Source organism: Ochotona princeps, chromosome 13 (genome assembly GCF_030435755.1).
Source record: "Ochotona princeps isolate mOchPri1 chromosome 13, mOchPri1.hap1, whole genome shotgun sequence".
NCBI classification, from domain to species: domain Eukaryota; kingdom Metazoa; phylum Chordata; class Mammalia; order Lagomorpha; family Ochotonidae; genus Ochotona; species Ochotona princeps.
Genome location: NC_080844.1, coordinates 39,777,601 through 39,799,632, shown reverse-complemented (window position 1 = coordinate 39,799,632; position 22,032 = coordinate 39,777,601). Strand labels below are relative to the sequence as shown.

General features: G+C 44.5%; 1 protein-coding gene across 2 annotated transcripts in view; it reads left to right on the top strand.

Annotated features, from left to right (window-relative positions):
- MYOF (myoferlin) overlaps positions 1 to 22,032 on the top strand; it is a 144,501-nt gene that overhangs the window by 110,865 nt on the left and 11,604 nt on the right. For both annotated transcript variants that reach the window (XM_058671953.1, XM_058671952.1), the window contains 11 exons: positions 2,105 to 2,181; positions 5,751 to 5,762; positions 6,854 to 6,952; positions 8,576 to 8,701; positions 10,337 to 10,492; positions 10,979 to 11,070; positions 14,801 to 14,971; positions 15,689 to 15,837; positions 17,489 to 17,628; positions 19,506 to 19,594; positions 19,682 to 19,777. In XM_058671953.1, coding sequence (XP_058527936.1) covers positions 2,105 to 2,181; positions 5,751 to 5,762; positions 6,854 to 6,952; positions 8,576 to 8,701; positions 10,337 to 10,492; positions 10,979 to 11,070; positions 14,801 to 14,971; positions 15,689 to 15,837; positions 17,489 to 17,628; positions 19,506 to 19,594; positions 19,682 to 19,777 — 1,207 coding nt within the window. The remainder of the gene's footprint in view (positions 1 to 2,104; positions 2,182 to 5,750; positions 5,763 to 6,853; positions 6,953 to 8,575; positions 8,702 to 10,336; positions 10,493 to 10,978; positions 11,071 to 14,800; positions 14,972 to 15,688; positions 15,838 to 17,488; positions 17,629 to 19,505; positions 19,595 to 19,681; positions 19,778 to 22,032) is intronic.

Sequence of the window (22,032 nt, the reverse complement as noted above, 5' to 3'; positions counted from 1 at the left end):
TACTTAGATTCCCATAGTAAACTGTGGTTAATGCTGCAGTGTTTGGCTGTTACCCATCTAGTTGTTATTTGGTTTTAGTTATCATATTCCAAGGATGTGTTAGGAGCTGGGGACTCTGTCACAGCAGCACACGAGATCCCAGGTCCCTGAACTCGTGACATTAGACCCTACCGGAAGGACTGGAAGACCCTCATTCATCTGATCATTGGTAGCTCCAAGAGTGAAACAGATGCCTTCTAGTTCAACAGAAGTGCACAACCAGTCCAATTTCAGCTTCCACATGGCGTGTGATTGATTTCATTGAGTGTGACTATAAACATCCTGTGTCTCTAATTCAGACAAGAGGGGGGAACATCCATCATCATAGAGCCCTACATGTGTTTATTAAGAAATACCCCATGCAAAACATTTTGTGCCTAAATGATGCCTAATATTGTGACTTTTTTAAAGCAAGAAGACTTTTGTAACTGCAGAAACTGTAATATTTGGGTTTCCTATATACAGAGAAACCATCTTACATTTAGTATGTTTCCTCCTGCTTGCATGAGAGAAAGTTCTTTGGGTTGAGTGCATGACTTTGGGAGGAAGGCACAGGTGTGTACAATACCTCTGTGGCAGATGTTTGTCTGACCCTTCCTGTGTCCAGTGGCCAGGAACTGGCTGGGCCCAAGGCAGAAGGCTCCTGAACAGTGACCCTAATAAAAAGTGGAGTGTGGTCAAGGACTTGTAGTTTAGAGATTACTTATAGATCTGAAGGTGCCATATAGATAGAAAACTGCCTAGGACAGTAACTAGTCATTAGAGATGGTCAGTGCTTGCTGGTCTGCCCTACTCTCCCAACAACATCTTATCCCTTCCTCCGATATTTATTGAGCACCAGGCTCTGGTACAATGGTTACTTATAGCTTTGTACTATTTAATCCTAGGCAAGCAACTTTTTGGGGGGATATTTTTAAAGGATTTTATTTATTTACACAGACAGAAATGGAGAGACAAGATTTTCTCTCTGCTGGTTCACTTCCTAAATGGCCACAATAACTGAAACTAGACCAAGCCGAAGCCAGAAGCCTAGAACCCCATACAGGTTTCCCACATAGGAGACAGAGGCCCAGCTCTTCAACATTTTTAGTTGTTTTGTCATTGGCATTAGCAGGGTGCTGAATTGGGAGAAGAACAGCTGGGACTTGAACCAGTTCTCTTATTGGGATTCTGAGGTTGCAGGTAGTAGCTTAACCCACTGTGCCAAAATGTTGGCCCCAGTTTGTTTTACAATCTTTAAAACGGCAAAAGTATGCAATTATTGACAGATTATTATTATTAATGCAATTATTAAATGAAGTGCTTATCTTTCACCCTTTCTGAGTATCCTTGGTGGGTTAAACAGAAGGTTCTTTTGCTTGGTAGATTTTGCTCTGGATTCCAGCCTCTTGTTGGGTATGTGACCCCTCAGTGTCTTCTTTACTAACAGGGGACTTCACATCTCACCCCATCCCCAGCCCCAAGCTGAGCCTTTGGCACCTCCTGTAGCTGATGCAAAATGTGGTGAGCCCAGGGGCTGTCCTGAGCCCTTGCCCTGACCCTCAGATCCTGAGTCACTACTAACTGGGGATTGTGTTCAAAGTTGGGGCACGTGCCTCTCCCTTTCCATGTAATGTGAGAACAAGGGTTGCACAAACTGTAGCAACTTCAGACCTGAAAACTGCAACTCTCCACCCAGCCGCGCCCCTCCTGCCCTTTCTTTTATTTTCTGTACCATAAAAACATTCTAAATAAAGGAGCTTCCTTTAGATGTAATCATATACGCAGATCCATTTCTGTGTCTCTTAAAGTCTTGAATAGACACAATTCTTTTTTGAGCATTTCTAGTGTACAGACCTTTGGTTAATTGTCCAAAACAAAAAAGAGCCATGTAACCCCTTAAAAATATTTAAAACTGTATTTCTTATAGAAACTGATGAATTGTTAGGTGATTTCCTATCTTCAGGTGTGATTCTCTGCATTCAGTTACTATCATCCATGAATAAACACTGCCATCTACCAAATAACTATTGAACATAAAATATTTTCCTAAATATCTAGGATTATGATATTGTTTATTTTGCAGCCTCCCTAATGTCTGCTGCCCCCTGCCGGGATACCATTATTGAGATAGAAGACACCAAACCATTGCTGGCTTCTAAGGTAGGCTTCAGAACTGATCCTTGGAATTGTCAGTAACTGTATGGAGTTAATTCAGGTCCAAGTGCTGAGTTAATTCAGGTCACTGCAATTAAGATAACCAATTTCCCGTGGACTGAGTAAACGTAAGAGCATGACTCTTGAACTCATCAGTGGTCATGATGGCATTTTGTAGACTAGTAGTCCTCAACTTGCATTAATCAGTTATCCAGGATTCCTAAGTTATACCCCCTACACCCACACAAATAGACTATCCCACATAGAAGTGTGTGCTCAAACCTCCCTAAGGGATTTCCAGGAGTATGCATGTGTGAGAACCATTAGTATAGACAGTCTGAATGTTGCCATTTGCCAGGAAAGGAAGTTTTGACAGCAAGTTGACAGCATTGCATCATCCAGAACACAAATGCATGCCATACGCTAGATTTTATCCCTGCATGAAGTAGAAGTGTCATGGATTTTTAATGACCCTATTTGTCACTGTATGGGACACCTCTGCCCTTTTCATTCCCTGTGGTTTTGGCATGAGGAAAATAATGAAAATACTCACTCAGAGCCCTATTTTAAAACCATCCTAGCAACTTCTACAGGAAGGAAAGGGCAAAAAAAGACTCAGCCCAGAAAAAAGAAAATGTCAAATATCTCCCTGTTTGTTTTGGCATTGAAGATGAACTCTCACAGCATGTTTTAATGTTCAAACTGGCCCCAAATGCACATGATTGCATTTTAATATGTTATGTCCATAAACAGTGCCTTTAAAGAGATCTACTTCCTTCCCAGTGCATTAAACTCACTAACAATCGGGCCATGTTAAATCTGGTCTCCACAGCCAACAGTGAGCAGCAGTGTTTCAAAATCCTACATGCTCACAAATTACCATCTATCATTTCCCATGCCATAGGTCACAATGAGTATTTCACACCCAAATATTCCCCAAAAGACGTAATTGCCTCCAGAGAAGCTAACTACAATATATTTTAAAAGCTTTTGTGGATTTCCACAGATACTCTGGAAACATGCAGTCTGAGATTCCGCTCAATTACCTGACTCCTGTTTTACCACTTCCCATTTTGAATAAATTATTATATGCCTTCTATGTATGATACAGCCCTAACTACCATTTGAGAGAATATAGAAGAATAAAACCAACAGCTATGACAAATTTTTACTCAGTTTTAAATAGAAGTTAACAGCTAAGTAGGCTATTCTTAGCAACACATTTTGAAAATTCACTTACATGGTAGCTTTTTAAATAAAGATTTATTTATGTATTTATTTGAAAGTGTTAGAGAGCGCACAAGTGAGTACTCCCATTCTTGGACTTATTCCCCAGGGTCGGACCAGGCCAAAGCTAGGAGCCAAGAATTTCTTCTGGCTCTCCCACATAGTAGCAAGTGGCCCAAACACTTGGATCATCTTCTGTCACATTTCCCAAGCCATTAGCAGGGAACTGGACCAGAAGTAGTTCAGCCAAGAAATGAACTGGTACCCATATGGGATGCTAGTATTGCAGGAAGTGGCTTTACCAGCTATGCCACAATGTTGACCCCTATATAATAAAATTTAACATTGCCATGTGGCAAGATTGGGTTGGTAATATCAGTTGCACTATTCTACAAATGCTTTAATCCACTTGCTGTCTTCATACCTAGCTGAGGTACACTATACTGATAAGTAAAACTAGTTGGAATCTCCTCTGAAAACCTGAGTTCACTTATTTATCAAGGTAGACTTTACACATCTGTACAAAATCAAATGAACAGTGTTGAATTCTACAAGAACCAATGACAAGCTTCCTCATGTCCTGTATTACATGTATATGTAGTGTACATGTAATGAATATGCATCGCTACTAACTCTGTTGAGGCCTTGCAAGCCAGGGGAATGGATCAAAACTGTGCTGTGGCTGCAGCTGGAGGCTGTGGCTTTGGATGACAGGTAAATGCTCTGGAAACTCGGGGCATGGACCGTATACTGTCCATTGAGAACTTAACAAATAGGCTCACAAGAAACTAAGAAATAATATTAGAAGCAACTTAGTCCAGTGCTAACCAGATCACATGGACATTCCTGCCTGGCCATCTCATGATTACCTTCCAATTCCAGTGCTTAAGCAGCATGTCAACAGCACTCAGCAAAATGACTTCACCAACGACAGTGCATGTATGTATAAGAAAATGCATAACACTGCCTGGGACTGTGGGGCTTCAGCTTAGAGACTTCTTTCAGATTCTAGTAGTAGATTTTGGAGCGAAGGGTACTTTGGTAGACAATTATGATTGTTTTCAGCATTAAGGGGAAAGAACCTCCTGAGCCATTTAAAATAACTTTATACCCATCATAAATTCATTATTAGGTATAACAAAACAAGTCACATCAGTTCCTTCATTACTTTTCCACATGTTAATCCTAAAATTGAAAATCAGCACCTTGTCTTGAATAATGCTTTTAAAATCATGAACCATTCTTTTCCTTGAAGTGGCTTTGATTCACTGAGGAATAGGTGTGAATAAACAGATTCTAAAAGTCTGAACTCAGGAACAAATGAGAATATAAAGATATTACATATATATATATATATTCCTTCTCTCCAAAATCTCCTTTCCACTGCGATGATGTAACCCTTAATCCATCACTGAATCTAATGGAACAAATTAACACCTCTGTCTCTGACTCTGTGCAGTTCTCTTGTACTGGGCTAATCAGTCCAGATGAAATGAAGGGATACCCAAAGAAGAAGCCTTGAGGCCTAAGACGACAGCAGCTATAGCAAGTGCTTGTAGTGAGAATTGTTCTCTGCCCACATTGGAAATGAAGTTAGGATTTAAATTAGGATTTCAAGAAGGAGATCTGGGTATTGTTTCTTCAACTTCTGCTGAGGGCAGGTTTGGTTAGTGTCCCTGCAGGTACCAAGAGGAACTGAAGTCCCCACATTCTAGTTCTTTCTTTCAGCTCCTGGATGTTCCTTGGGGTTAGGAGGGTAGTCTCCAGACAGATTGTCATATGGAAAGATTTGGTCAATTAAAAACTTGACATCCCCATAGTAGAATAGTTTTAATGGATGAGCATTGATTTGGTGCTGTAGCACAGACGAGAGGAAAAAAAAAAAAAAAAAAAAAAAAAACAGGAGAAAGGCACCTACATGATGATATTGTAATCATACAAAGCTAGTGATAGGAGGGTTTTTGAAAGATTGATGGGCAAAATTGTGAATCTACTTTAGGAAGTACATGGAATGGAAAGTTTGGAACAGGGAGATGAACAATTCTACCCAAGCCTTCCATGTGGCCTCTGTGTTAGTAATCTGTAAGCTGGTCTAACTTGAAATATGACACTTGAAATATGACACCTTTCACTCAGATATTCAGTGTAATCTTTTTGCATATTTTCAGAGAAGAAACTAATAAGATGTGTTTAATTACAATTCATCAAATTGTTGATAATAACAAGTATACTTGAGAAATAATTTCTTTCTCTGTCTTCCTCTCTAAACCCAATGCTCATGTGTCTCCATGTCTGTGTGATCTGTGGTGTGGTTTGCTGTTCTCCTGACTGTACACGGGTGTGCACAGCTGACAGAAAAGGTAACTATTGTGCCCATTTCTGTACTGGTAAGATTCATATATTTTCTCCCTGTAATTAACATGCAAATGGCTTTCATCTAAATCCAGGGGTGACTTGTAAAGTGAAGGTAACTTTTATCTGTGACACATACATATGGAAATAAGAAATGGCCTTAGTATTTTTGGCAACATCACTTTTCCAGGGTGCATCAAAATAAGCACTGAGTGGGTCTGATGAGGATCGACTCTGGATATAAAGTTTAGGAGGACTTCTGTGATTTGAAAATGTGACTGATATGCTGTCCCTTCTGCCCAATGAAGGACCACTCATCACAACCAGGGCTTCCCAACACTGGTTCCATCTGAGAATCACCTGGAGAGCTCATGACAAGTGCACTAGATGCCCATGACCATACTGATCGAACAGATCCTTCAACGATAGGTTGGGATCAGCTGGACTAAATGAACCATAAGGGCTCCTTACCTTTGTATAATTTTCTGAGTTCTTTCTCCCAGTGAGCATGTTTGTTTTCCAAGACAACCCCCTGATGTAGATAGAAGTAGGCAGTGTTATTTTGCCATTTGGTGAAAGAAATCAGTATTCAGAGATCAATAGCTTTCCCACACCAGAATGGCTTGTAACAAGGCTGGAACTTGAATTGAAACTAGTTTTTCCAACTCTAAGCTTAGTGAGCTTTGTATTACAAGGCATTGCTTGCTCAGAGGGCTAAGAAAACAAGATACTAGGAAACATGTTGGAGGTGTATAATATAATTACATATAAAAATATCAAGTCAACAGGATTAAAAAAAGAAGTCAAGGCAGACAAGTGCATAGATTCTGTCTGCAGAGGTAAGAAAATCACTTAGAAGAGCCATGGACTTTAAAGCCAAACACATTTCATGGGCAGCAGATAGTTGTTTCACTTCATTTCTTTGCAAAAGACTCTTGGACTCTTTGTCTACCCTCCATATAAACAAAAGTCCTATGTATAGTCTCACTTATTATAGGTCAGAGTACTTTTCTCTCTTACCTATTACCTAGGAGTCTTATGCAGATTGGAGATCTAGATCATTACTTAAAAAATGTTTCCATTTTGACACATTCTGTAGGAGGAAGAAATCGTTGACTGGTGGAGTAAATTTTATGCTTCTTCAGGGGAACATGAAAAATGTGGACAGTACATTCAGAAGGGCTACTCCAAACTCAAGGTAATGGGCCTTCATTGTTATGAGCTGGAGAATCAATTTTCATGAAAGTGATCCCAGGCAGAACTAAAAAGACTTCATAGTGCCGATGGAAATGGGCAGGGATACCTCTGGCCTCTTGGGAAACCCTCTACCAAGGGAGTGTGGCTTCTCCAGGATTCCAGGGGCTTGAGGACAGTTGTTGAGCTATGGTTACAGGGCAGCCCCTGTGGGTCTGGGGACATTTGGCAGAGCTTTGGGAATGGGTGGCACCACACAAATTAAGTCACCCTTGATCCCATTTGACTCGGGGAGGCTCAGAAGTCATGGTGCTCTTTAAAGAACAATATGAGAACACCAACAAGCTTTACCTGTCCTCTAAACAGGGATCAATGTCCCTGGTTGAAAAATTAACTGTAGCACATGCATGCAGCATAAAGTCACAGCATGGGCACAGGTGCCTGGCAGAGAGGACTATCTGTGATCTCTGAATGTTTTGGGTTTTCCAATTCTCCATTCAGTTGTTGGGTTGATAGTGCACTCAAGTGAAGCAAACGCTAAAGCTTTCAGAACAGTGGAGAGGAAAAAAATCAGTGAAAAATAACTAATCATTAAAATAATTGTGCCCATCAAAATGGAAAACCCACATTCTTTCATGTTATTGTCCTAACATCTGAATGTAGATTAAGACACAGCAGCATGTAAAGAACAAAATGGCCAGACTGAGCTGACAGATCCATCTCATGCTATCCCCTCCTCCTCCCACCCCACCTTGCCTCAACATCCTTTTTTCTCTTCTCTTCTCATGTTCTTGTTTTAATTAGGGGCATAACTTTGTATGCAGTTAAGTCATATGATCAGTGGACTTTGAGAATTCTATACACCTGTGTAAATCACTGCCCAAAACAAGACAAATATTCCCATTGTGCTTGCTCATGTCCTGGCTGTTCCCCTTCTGATCCTGCTCCCTATTAATGCTCCTGGGAAGGCAACAGAAGACAGATCAAGTACTTGGTTCCCTCCCACCTAAATAAGACCCCCTCAGATGATGTTTCTGTCTTCTGGCTTTAGCCTGGATTAGCCCTGATTATCACAGCAATTTGGGGAGTGAGGTAGCAAATGAAAGATCTGTCTATCTCTCCCTTTATTTCTGTCACACTGCCTTTCAAATAAATGCTTTGTTTATAAGCACACTTTCATCACCACAGAAAGCTCTCTGTGCCTCTCCCAGTCAGTTCCACACAACCATCACCTTGCAGAAGCAGCTGACCTGATTTTGATCACCATACATTGGTGTGCTTCTTCTCATACTTGTCAGCCTGCTAAGGCAGGGTGTGTTGTGTGTCTGGCTTCTTAGCCCTATATTGTTGTGTTGAGAGTTATCCTATTGATGTATGTAGCCATGGTTCATCTTTATTGCTCTCCTATGGTGTGGATCTTCCACAGTTTGCATATCCACCCGAGTGAGGCGGACGTGTAACTGCCAGGTACCTTCCAAAGTGACCATGATTCTGAACCTTTGGCAGCAGCAGGAGGGCCCTGATTCCTTCATCCGTATCCTCAGCTCTGCCTAGTGTCATCAGTACTGGTAATTTTCAGACTATCTGCATGATAATGAGACATTGCAAATCCATTGGTGATTTTCAGATATACAATTGTGAGTTGGAGCATGTGGCAGAATTCCAGGGCCTGACAGATTTCTCAGATACATTCAAGTTGTACCGAGGCAAATCAGATGAGAATGAAGACCCCTCTGTGGTGGGGGAGTTTAAGGTGAGTTAATTGTGTGTGTGCATCCTGTTTAAAATCCACCTGTGTGTAGCTGCAGGAAAGGATACTGCTGCTTCAGGTTCAGGGGCATGCCCTCTGAGCTCCGATGGGTGCTAGAAGGCATTGGCATGGAAAAACTAACCCAGGAGCCAGCCCCTCTTGGGTTCTTGGCCCTGTCTCTTCCCCTGACCTGCTCCTGCCTGCTGGACTCCAGGTGTTGTGGAGTCATCCTCTCCCAAGCTCCACCACCCCCTCCCCATTGTGCCACCCTTCTGAGACCTACAGTAGGACTGTTGTGATGGCCTCCAGGCCAGGTCCTCCTGGCTGCCTCTCTCTCATCCAGTCCATCGACCTGTGTCTTGACTCCTACAAGAGCTTGCTTGGGTTTCCACTGGGACAAGCCTCAACTCCTTCCCAAGGCAGAGCCGGCTTTTCTCAGGGACACGTCTCCCCATCCCTTCCCACTCACCCCACCCTGCCCTGTACACACCTTATCCTCTCACAACTCAACCTTGGGACAGGCCCCTGTCCCTTCCTTGGATGCCCTGCCTTGCTGCTCTGTAACCTGACAAAGTCCTCTTCATGCTTTAAGCACCAGCTCAAATGTCGCCTTTTTTGTCAAGAGTGCCCCAGTTGTTTCAGGCAGCCTGACTCACTGGCCCTGGGCTCCTGCAGGTCTGGCTGGAACACCTTTTATGTTGTTCATTCTCTGTGTTTGTGATTGCCTCTCCCTCCATCTGTATGTATTGGGTAGATATGCTGCATCTTCCTAATTCTTTGCAATAGCAGACACAGCTTGTGCAGCAGAAGGGCCCACACATTGAAACATCCCTGGCTCAGTCTGCATTCATTGGGTGTGCTTTTAGATCCCCAACACCTGGCACAGAGTGGGCACTTTCTGTTTGCTGCTTTACTGAATTACATAGCTGGAAGTAAGATCCAGGCTTTGCTCTATGCTTAAATTGGTTTCAAGATAAAACATAAGTCCTCTCTTGCTGGCCAGTTGGTACATTGAGTCCACAAAACTGTGTCTTGTGCCCCTGTGTATGCACAGCCTCGTTTTGGGCACCGGGAGATGAGCCGATGCACAAAAGGGAAGCTCACTGTCTAGAGAAGGAGACAGGTAAAAAACAGACCACTTGGATACATAGGCAGTTAGTTCCGCAGCAGGAGTGAGTGCCACCTTAGAAAAAAAGCACACGGGAAACACCCAACAGGGGCAACCAGGGAGGCTTCCTAGAAGAAGTGATGCTCTTCAGCTGAGATTGAAGCTGAACAGGAGTTTGCCTGGAAGTGGGTGACAGTACAGAGGAGTGAAGTAAGAAAAGGGAACCAATTCACCTTTGGCACTTCATTAGATTTAAAAATAATTACTTTGTCATATCTTCAAACGCTATGTAAAATTTCATTCCTTCTCGCCCTGTCTCTGTACCCACCACTGTCTCTTGCCCCAGTGACTGCACAGTCTTCCCATTTTCCCTGTCACCTCTTGGATAACTACTTTATTATCAGCTCACTTTCCCTGCAGTAGGTGCCGCATAGCTTCTTTGTGCAGAGGTGACCTATCGTCCAGTTCAGCAACCCCACGCTTTCCTAAGTGGGGAGGGCCCTGTGACTCCATCTGCCCATCTCTCTTAGGGCTCCTTTAGAATCTACCCACTGTCTGACGACCCCAGCGTGCCAGCCCCTCCCCGGCAGTTTCGGGAATTACCTGACAGTGTCCCACAGGAATGCACGGTTCGGATCTACATTGTTCAAGGCTTAGAGCTACAGCCCCAGGACAACAATGGCCTGGTAAGACTTTGGGTGTGGGGCCTTCTCCTGTAGCAAGATAATTACAGTCATCAGCGCTGGTAATTGTCACGTTGCTTCTCTCTGGGCGTCTGTTATCTCGCAGGAGGAAAGATACTCTAGCAAAACAATGGGTTCAGAAGGATTGTCCCGTGGGGATTTATCTCAGAGCTTATGGGGCTTAAGAGCCTCTGGTGGGTTCATCCTTCTCGGTTTACAGATGTGACCCAGGCTGTGATTTGCGGCAGTTCCACTGCCAGTAAGCAGAGCCAGCGTCCCCCCCCCCCATCCCCCTAACCTCTGCACCCACACCCTGCTATGAATGCCTGCGGGCCACCTGCCACCAACAGGCAATGTGGCTCAGAGCACCCCTGGGACACTCAGCTGCCTTTCCAGGAGTGGTAGAAACAAGCTGAGTCCGTCCCAGAAATTGACTTCAACCTGTGCCCTTCTGGTGCTATAACATGCCCCTCTGTCTTGTCCTTGCAGTGTGACCCTTACATAAAAATCACACTGGGCAAGAAAGTCATTGAAGACCGCGATCACTACATTCCCAACACGCTCAACCCAGTTTTTGGCAGGTAATAGTGGATGCTGTAGCTGGTGTCTCTGTTGAATGTGTATTGAGGATGTTCTGTGGCCCAGGTCCTCTTCAGGGTTCTGAAGCAGGGATCCATAAGTCATGAGCGATGTCTGCTGGAAGATCTGCTGTGAGGCTCTGGGAAGTGGAGGGACAGGGTGGTGAAAGGCCCCTGGGCTAGAGAAGCTTGTAGGGTCTGTCCAAGAGGGAGATGGGCTTCATTGTACTGAAACACTGTTCTCCCTTCTGGAATCCTGTCTGGGCCCTGAGATGCTTAAATCCAATGAATCTGTTGTTAACCTTAGAGGAACAGAAATTGATAGGGTCAGGATGCCCTGCCCAACCAGGCTGCTGTTCTTGACGGTTCTTGAAATAACCTCATTTCCTCCATCTTTATAACTTTGGACTTGTTTCTGGACTATTACCATTTATCTCATCAGAACCATCCCAAGTGACTGAATCCAATCATCTGTAGACAGAGCCAGCATTTTCCAGCTGGAAATTGTTTCCACATTTGGCTGAACATTTACTGTGCACATGTGCTGTGCTGCGTTGTTTCCATAAAACATGTCACAATTCCGAAGTTCCATTATCCCCATTTTACAGCCAAGGAAACTGAGGCACACAGAATCAGTGCCTAACAAACACAGCCCATTCAAACCCAGACCATCTGACCAGTGTCTATGAGGCTTGAACAGCTTCCACATCAAGCTTGTTAGCTGGGTGGGGATCAGCAGCTGAGAGCTAGGAGAACAGAGCTAGTGCGTGAGAGAGCCAAGCTTTAGCAAAAGTTCCAGGCCTTCACAATGCCATTGGCAATGCTTCCTGTTCATAACAAAGCCAGCACCTGTAGGGAGAAGTTCTCTGTGTAAAACATTTGTGAAAACGGCCTTATTTTCCCAAACCTTTCTGAGTTCAGAACATGGTATGCTTGTTGCTGTGTGGCCTGCATTTGTATTTTTGCTTTATTATTGTGCCAGTGCAAACTAACTCTATCTGGCATGTAAAGAGTCTAGAAAGCCACACACAAGTCTTTATCACTCAGTCAAAGCCTCTCAGCTCTGTGCACACCATTCTTACACCCGGTAGCACACGTTATGAGCCTATGTGCTTACCAGGCCCCTGGACACACATGCACACACCCACACACCCACATCCATGCACACCATGAGGCGGTGTGCTGGGCTTGGAGCGGAAATAATCCCCTGGCACGGCAGCGTGATTCTTCTTTGCTTCTCCAGCCCCAAGGTCTAGACAGGAAAAGGCACGCAGGGTAGGAAGGAGGGCTCTGTGTGAGGGAGAGGAGAAGTGGGCAGAGCCAGCTTTGAAAGGAAAAAGGCAGCCCTGTCTGAATCACTCGTCCCAAAGGATCTGAGCTCAGGCTTAATTAAGTGGTAGGAAGTCTCTTTCGGAGCCGGCAAGTGATGCCGCCAGCCTCTGCTCAGCCAGTGGTTCTCTGGTGGGTGGGCTGACTCCCCCTGTTCCTGCAGGATGTAGCCAAAGGAGATGCAGACCCTACAACCTCCAGGCAGCATGGGTCCAGGACCTCAGTGCCAGGGGTGGCTTTCTTCTCACTGGAGATGCTGGGGACTCTGGGGTGGGAATTCAGGAGCAGCAACGTTTTTTGCTTGAAGAAGCCCTCATTTGGCATGTTCTGATTACCTGCAGGGATGGGGAACTTGCCACCTGAAGACTAGAAAAGACTGCAGTGATTTGGCCTGGCTCTGCCAAGGCACCTGCAGGTGGGCCTCAAAATTCAACATATCAATAGCAGGTTAATTTTTTTTTTTTAAACATGACGCCCTATTTTTTTTTTAATTATTTTTATTACAAAGTCAGATATACAGAGAGGAGGAGAGACAGAGAGGAAGATCCTCCATCCGATGACTCACTCCCCAAGTGAGCCGCAACGGGCCGGTGCGTGCCGATCCGAAGCCGGGAACCAGGAACCTCTTCCGGGTCTCCCACGCGGGTGCAGTGTCCCAATGCATTGGGCCATCCTCAACTGCCCTCCCAGGCCACAAGCAGGGAGCTGGATGGGAAGTGGAGCTGCCGGGACCAGAACCGGCGCCCACATGGGATCCGGGGGCGTTCAAGGCGAGGACTTCAGCCACTAGGCCACGCTGCCGGGCCCGCAGGTTAATTTTTAAATTGATACTGTTGTATGGCCTGGGGATGCTGTTACAAATATCCAATAGCCTTTCACAGAAAAAAAGCTTCCCCAATTGGAAGCATGTATGTCTCCCAAAAGCTACAAGTTGATGTTCTAAGGGAAAGAAACAGTTCTTAACGAGGCCCTAACACCTGGGTCAAAAAAGATAATGGTTGCAGGCCTAATCAGAGCTTTTAGTTTGCCCAGAGAAACTCAAAAAGAAGTAATGTTCAACTCGATTTTCCCAAAGAACTTTTTTTCTTAAGGGACACGTATTGCCTATCCCATGTAACCTAATACCAGAAATGTATTGTTGTGCGGCACGTGTGTATGTTTAGGATTCAAGCCAATCTTCTCAAGTGGCCAGCAACCTTCTGCAGGCCTCTGCCCCAGTCCAGAGAAGTTGTCCTGGGATTTGTCAAGGAGTTGTGTTGGATGTTCCTCCAAAGCCCATGGACATACCCCTTCCTGCTTCAAAGGCTCTACATTCCTGGCGCTACATACATCAGCTTGTGGAAAACTGGGGCAGGGGAGAGGGCTGGCCTCTTTGGTGTTTCTTTGAATGGAATTTATAGAGCACCTACTGTGAGACCAGTGCCCTGTGGGCAGCAGGGAGACAACCCAAATTGTGCCTATCCTGGTACTTTAGCACCCTGTGGGCCCCACTATTCACCTGCCACCCAAAGTGCTGTGCTCATTTGATCTCCAAGTCAGATGTGTTCATACACTGCATGGAAACTAGAAGGAACCAAGGTCAATGGCAGATCCAGAGGGCCTGAGAAGAGGGTGGGAGCATTTTTTCAGCCTGTATATCACATGGTGTTGGTGGCTTCCATATACACCCCTCCCCCTGTGCTCATGGGAGTGAGTCCAAGGTGACCCCTGAGTTACTGAACTCGGTGAGGGCTAGGAAGGAGCATGGTAGGGGCACGAATTAGAAATTTGGGTGCTCATGCCTTATTCACCCCATTGCTGAGTAATGGTATTCAGGTACCCAGGTTAATAGACATGGAGTAATAATAATGGTATCATAATATTTCATCATTCTACTGTCTTCCCATCAGTGCACTCATGCCCAGTGGTTGGTTTCTTCTTGTTTTTTCAATATCTACAAATCTGGAATTTCCCCTTCCACCTTCCCCATATCTCCCCCCACAACTGTTTTCACTTTTAACAATAGTATAGTCCTTTAGCAATAGTCAGAGTGCTTTCCAAACATTTCTTCACTTGACCTTTGTAATACAGATGGCAAGTATTATTATCATCACTTTATGGATGCGAAAACTGAGTATGGAGACGTTGGGGGAACTGGCCTAAAGGCCCACAGCTAGTCAGCAGCAGAGCTGGGATCCAAACCCAAATATTGAAAAGCAGTGCTTCTCTCCTGAGTGAGCGTGGATTGTCTTACTTTCCTTACTGCTAGGATGTGGTGCTTCCGAGCATTCCCACTCACTTGGGTCATCCTTGTCTGCTGTCCTCCTATAACCAAGAGCCACCACCTGGGAATTAGTCACAGCAGCCCTAGTTTCTATGACATCCTCAGATCCTGAAGATTCTAACTTTGTGCTTATTTGTTTAGAATGTATGAACTGAGCTGCTACTTACCTCAGGAAAAAGACCTGAAAATTTCTGTTTATGATTATGACACCTTAACTCGTGACGAAAAAGTTGGAGAGACAATTATTGATCTGGAAAACCGATTTCTTTCCCGGTTCGGAGCCCACTGCGGCATACCTGAGCAGTATTGTGTGTAAGTTACCCTGGCTAGAAACTGGAGTTGTTTGTCTGTTGAAACTGATTGTCTATTGGGGTGCTTGCCTCCCTTGGGCCACTGCTCCTTTCAATCAATTTTATGCTGTTTCTAATTAGAGGATAGTATCTTAGGGACAATCGTGGCCACACCCATAGCCTAGTTCAGTTTTCAGTCCTGGTAAAGTGGCCACTGGAGTAGTGATAGGCCCTGCAGCGGTGGCAGAGGTAGCAGTGCTTGGTGAGGAAGCTCCCTTCTCCTTCTACCCGTGGGGTGAGGGAATGAGTGCGGGCAGAGTTGGAAGGCAAGAATCCCTGCTCTTTGGAAATGGAGATTCCTGTCTCCCTTCCCTGAGATGGATCACTTTCGCTAGTCCCTCTGTCCTCCCTCCACAGTATCTTTTTAGGGTATCTAAGGATTGAAGTTTCCAATTTAGTTTACCTATTTTGATTATAGTGATCTCAAGTGCCTCACTTTTACAGAGGAGGAAACTGAGGGCAGAAAATGAAAAAATTAATATACTGGATTGCCTGAGGCCAAGAGAATATATGGTTTTGAGGCCTCTGAAGTGGATTTCCAGGTGAAGGTGAGGGGTACAGCACTCTTCCTGCACCTGTTGAATGGGAGCACCCAGAAGTGCATCAGTACAGAAGGTACAGAAGTACATGAGTGCAGAAGGCCATGAGTAACTCCAAGAGGTGGGATTTGCTTTTTCAGTTCTGGAGTAAACACCTGGCGAGACCAACTGAAGCCAACACAGTTGCTCCAAAACGTGGCCAGATTCAAAGGCTTCCCTCCACCCATCCTCTCTGAAGATGGAAACAGAATCAGATACGGAGGACGAGATTACAGCCTAGAGGAATTTGGTGAGCACATACTTGTGGATTGTAAACTGCTGCAAAGTCTACTAGTCTGTTTTTATCACTAGGTCTGGGGAAGGTCGATGGATGGAGCCAGTGCCCTAACCACTGTGCAGACCTCTGCACACATGACTGTCCAATGAAAACCACACTACAGGAGGGGCTTTGCTTGTCTGGTCAAGTGTCAATGTAGATACATTTTTACTTGCCTTTTTTATGTCATCACCACTTAAGTTCCAACCACAAAGTTATAGTAAATAATTTCAATGTAATCCATAAATAGCTCAAGAATACTCCTGATTCAGGAGCCTGCAAGCTGCCATCCAGCTCTGTGTGCGGCAGGAATTTCTGCTATCCCTGTTCTGCCACACAGCTAGCCACACCATGCCAAGTACTGAAACAGGCTCCATGGAGCAGAAGAGCTGTGGCCTGTTCCCATCTGGTGTGGTGGGAAGAATCCCCAGAGAGGGCACTGTGGGGCTGCATAGGATGGCCTGATCCTCAGCTGGATTCCTGACCCTATGAGAAGCTGTGCTTTGTCTTTCTGTTGTAAAGAGGACTTAGACAACATCAGGGATGCTCATGTTGATGCTGTAGTTAATGCATGAAGTTAGAAATGTAATTGGGAACAAACTGACAAACACTATGTTCCAGAGGCAGAGGGTACCCCCAGTAATCTAACAACTCCCCACAAGCAGTTGGATCAGGGATGGTTCTGGTCACCATTGTTACATAACAAAATATACCCTGAAACATAGCAGTTGGAAACAACCATTCTGTTTTGGTCCCAGTTTGGTGAGTCAGGAATCCAGCAAGGGCCCAGCAAAGCAGTTGTGGCTTCAAGTCTCTGAGGGAGAAGAAACCAGAGGTCCAGCTCAACTGGTGGCTCATGGGTAGGGCTGGCAGTTGACCTGGCTCTCAGCAGGAGCTGGCGAGCAGAACACCTACACAGGCCTTGCCAGCAGGTCAGTCTCTGGTAGTCCTGGAGCTCCTCACATGGCAAAGAGCTACGTTTCTCCATACATTTCTGTTTGAATACACTCGTGAACTTGAAAGGCCACCTGCTGCACCCAGTCATGAGAGAAGAGTCAGAGAATTTGGAGGCCATGTTTTTAAGTGTGCTGCAGTGATGCTCTGACATTTGAAAGTTCCAAATCCCAGCGACTTAACATCATAGAAGCTTATTGGTTCTGATTTCCAAATAGCTGATCCTCCAGGGTAGGTGGCTGTCTTCCTCCCACACAGGGCTTCCTGCACTCATGGCCACTCCTTCCCCACAGGTCTGCCATCTCTCAGCCCAGATGTCTGAGGGGGCTCATCTCTGCACCAGACGGATGCTGGGGTGGCACACTGTTGCTTCCACTCAGGTTACTTTCCAGCCGAACTTGAGCTGGAACTTGAAGATTGCTCTTATCTTTCTGGTGTGTTCTGGTCCTGTTGGTAGCGGCAGTCCTTTCTGAGTGTGAGCCTGTTCGTGAGACAGGAGTTCTGGTCAAGAACCGTTTTTATCAACGATTCCTTTACAGGTCCAAGTTTGCACATAGGCAGTGCCTATCCAGTTTTTGCAAAGTGGGATGAAATTCTACAATTGGTTCAGGGCAATCTGGCTGAATTGTTCCTGAATGCCTATCTCATTTCATTACCCTTTCCATTCCAGAAGCCAACAAAGTCCTCCACCAGCACCTCGGGGCTCCTGAAGAGCGTCTTGCCCTTCACATCCTCAGGACTCAGGGGCTGGTCCCTGAGCACGTGGAAACCAGGACTTTGCACAGCACCTTCCAGCCCAACATTTCCCAGGTAAAACGGAAGACCCAGGGCAATGGCGCAGCTTTGCCACTTTCTTCTTGCTTAAATACCTTAGATATACAAGAACTAGAAACAGCACTGAAATTAGCTTCACCCCAAAAGGAATCCCTAAGTCCAGAGAAGAGATGAGCTATGATTCATTAAAAACTTGAATCAGGAACTCCCCTATGAGTCTATTTAATCTGTTCTTTTGTTTCATCTGCCTGTGAGTTCAGATATTTTGGACAATTCTTCAGTGTTTCTGCCAAATAGGTATTGGTTACTAAAACCAATCACCCTTTGCTAGACCATTCTCAGCTATAGCCAGGAGGATCTGGTATGGAAAAATGACTGAACTTGGCTCAGTCCAGAGAGGAGGTATCACCTGAGATTAGAGTGGTAACAGGCCAGGGCCACAGCGCACAAGATGGCAGGTTACAGGTACCACATGCCTAGTACTGGGAGAGAGGGCCAGATGGAAGGCTGTTTTTAGAGAAGAACAGTTAGGCATGGCCACTGACAAGTGATCTGTAGAAAGCCTGTGACAATGAACATTTCCAGGGATTTCTCTGTAGAGGTTTGGGTGCAGTAGATCAGTGGTGGAGCCAGGAATGTGAATTTCAGCAGGTATGTGGAAACGTTCTAAGGTCACACTTCAAGCAGTGTTCATCTAATGGGTGCAAATATTGTTGAGCAGGACAAAAAATTAGGGACAAGCTCATCGCTGACCTGGGTTTATTATAGTAGATCGTATTGTCACCTTGTGTTTTTATTCCATTTTCTCTTTTCCTTATTCTTCCTCCTTTTGCCAGAGAGGCTCTTCCTCCTCCTCTTGCTTGCCTGCCCTCAATTTTACAAGGAGTTTTCAGAAAGGACAGAGGCAGGGAGATTTCTCCCTGGGACTCCACCAACCACTCTTTACCTCTGCCTCCAGCATTAGACATAGGCTGCGGCGGGGTTTTAGGAGACACCTGGACGCCACAGTGTGCCTGATGTATTGTGGAGCCTTGAGCTCAGAGATTAGTGGGAAAGAGTCAGGATCATCATGAAATATATCCCTTTTCAAGAGCTCCAGTTAATTTATCTTGATCACAATGCTTTAGGAAGCCAATCTAGCAGTTTCCTTGGCAACTTTCTAGAAGACCAGTCTGTTTTTGTCTCAGTGCTGAGTCTATAGAACATCCAAAAACAGTCTGGGAATATAAATAGGTTTGTATCATTGATACAGTTTCCTAATGGCATTCCTGGCCTGTCTGGAAGAACATGTGCCCAGCCCATTGGCAGTCAAATAGCTGAGCAGAGTCTCTTCAAGATGGCAGCACAAGTGTCAGCCCAGGCTCTGATTCCCCTTCCAGCGAGTCTCTAACCTGGATGCAGGCACTAGCCAAAGGCAGAGAGTCTCCCACTGTGGGAGACTCTCTATTATTGTTATTGTGTAAATGCCAAATTGTAATTGTACCTTAAGTGGAGACATTTTTGAGTATTACAAAGCTGGGCCTAATATTAAGAAAGGAAAAAAGGAAAAGCAAGATAAAGAACAGTGACAAAATACGAGGTGTCAGAGGGTGAAGGACCTAATCTGAAGTCATGGTAAAAGGCTGTGTAGGCGTGTGTGTGTTAGGGCCTCAGTCAGTGATGGGAAGCCCTTTGATATAGGTTGAGAAACACTGCTTTCAGACACCTCTGGATAAGAATGTGAGTTGAGGGCTTAAATGGCATTGCGGGTACAAGCTTAGTATTGGTGTGCTCTCCTACTCTACCTATTACCTTCCATACAGACCAATTAATCAGCAAGTTTAAAGAAACTGTTTAAGAAATGTAAGAGAAAATTGTGGTTTCGACCACCCATCATATGACTTCCCTCTTCTTTTGATTTTTGGATGGTTTAGGGAAAACTTCAGATGTGGGTGGATGTTTTTCCCAAGAGCTTGGGGCCACCAGGCCCTCCTTTCAACATCACACCCCGGAAAGCCAAAAGGTAAGTGATCTTAAGATCCTCTGGCATTGGGCTGGGACCTTGGCCCAAGACCAGAAGAAAAATGTCTGCAAAATATATTCCTTTCAGATACTACCTGCGAGTGATCATTTGGAACACCAAAGACGTGGTTTTGGATGAGAAAAGCATCACGGGAGAGGAAATGAGTGACATCTACGTGAAAGGGTAAGGTTACCTGGGCAAGAGGCATCCACTAGCCATAAGCCCTCGGCCATGAATGGTCAGTGCTGAGGATTCAGATGGTTTGAAGCTATTTCATCTCATATGCATTTCTCCAGATCGTGAAGTTTCTTGCTTTTGAAGAGAAGTCTCTAATGCCTCTAAGAACTAATATTCTTCATGTCTATTTTAACAAAGCAAATTTTCTTCAGCAGATTCATTATTTCTTTTTAGCCATGGTACTTTTCAGATTTATTTATTTGAAAGGTAGAGTGATGAGAGACAACTTAGAGGGAGGGAGATGTTCAGTCCATTTTTGATTCACTACCCAAATGTCCACGACGGACAAGGCTAGCCAGGCTGAAGTGAGGAGCCACATGTGAGTGGCAGGAACCCAAGTACCTGACCCACCATGTGCTACCTGCCAGGTATATTAGCAGAAAGCTGGATTGGAAACACAGACTAGCCAGGACTTGGGATGCAGGCACCCCAAACAGGAGCGTAAACTGATACGCCACGATACCCACTCCTAGAGTTTCCTTTCGTTCCTCTTTTATGCCTTGGATATCTAGCCTTAGAAACACAAGTATAGTATTTGGCACTGTGGTACAGCAGGTAAAAAGCCACTATGGGTGCTGGTTCAAGTCCCCCTGGGAAGGCAGTGGAGGTGGCCCAAATCCTTGGGCCTTTGCACCCATGAGAGACCTGAAAGTAGCTCCTGGCTTCAGACTGGCCCCCCAGCTCCAGCCACTGCAGCCAGCTGGGAATGAACCACTGAATGGAAGAACTCTCTTTCTCTCTCACATACACACACACTATATGTTTCTTTCCCTACTGTTTACCAACAGCCAATGTCCACAGCAAACAGGAAACACTGGCAGATTTCAGAATTAATCTGCTCCCCAGGCAATCCCTGAGTGCCAGCACCCAAAGGTGTGAAGTTTCACAGCTGTTCATTATTCTTAGCTAGAATTATTGCTGTTGATATGTGAAAGATTGACTTGCTGAATTTAAAATGTTCATAAAGTGAGGACCAAGTTTCACTCATTCCATGTGACATTCAATCAAAACTTTGCTAAAGGTGTAATTACTGTCATTTAGGCTCTCTGTAAACAGGGGTGCTTCATCAAGTTCTTCATTATTTTTCATTTCAGGATCTCATTATCCTTCCCCAGGGAAAACTAATCCCAGCTAATTTTGTATGCATATGTAAATTTATTTGACTATCATATACATTATTTTCTTTTCCAATCAAGAAAACAAACCCAAGTCAAACTGGACTAAGAAAAAAAACCTGTAATCTAAGAACCAAGCTCAACTGAAAGCACCATGGAAAATTTAGAATTAAATGGCATGATAAACATAGACCTTACATATAAAGCATTGATAAACACAAGTATGTACACTGAGTGGTTCTTAAATTGTTTTAGGATGTGAAAAGACTCAAACGTGAAAATACTTACCAAAAACTGAGAAGAGCTGCAGGGGGTGAGTGATCCAGGATAGGATGGTGATGACACATTGGGGAAAGGTCAAGAGATGAAGTCATGAAGGCCACAGGCAAGAGAACATGAGCTCTCTTCAGGGAATTAATGTAAATGTTAACAGTTCAAAGGAATGTTTCAATTAATTTGCCTAGTCAATAAGTGGGAAAAAGTAAAACTACAGTAGCTGAATGATATAATTACCATCACTTAAAGTAGCATTTAATTTTAGCAAGTGATGTTACAATCTGCATTATATCCTATGAAACAAAGCAGCAAACCGGGCTTTGGAGTCACATTAATTTTGGGTACTTGTGTGAGTTACCAGAGCCTCTCTGAACCCCACTTGGCTCATCTGTGAAACAGAAATAGTCACACAGCTGTTGTGAAGAATAAAATAATGCATACTAATACTGGTGCAGAGTTGATGGGCATGAGTCAAGAACTCCTTCTTTCTGCCCTTGACCCCTCATACCATTAACTCAGTGATACAGATGGGATGCCAGGCTTAGAAAGTTTCACAGCAGGCCTGCCTCCTACCAAGAATATCTATCTATAGGGTCCAGACCTCAGACCCAAGCTCACCCAAATGATTCTAATAAAATTCTAACATACAGTGTTTCAGAACCGTGCATTCTACCACTTGGCCAGTCTAAAACCAAATGTCATCCCCTGTTTCCAAACCAGGAGTTTTCCTAGGAACAGACAGCTGTGACAACTTCCTTCTAAGCACATGCATTCATTTGTTCACTCTTTAATTGCTATGTTTTTTTTTAA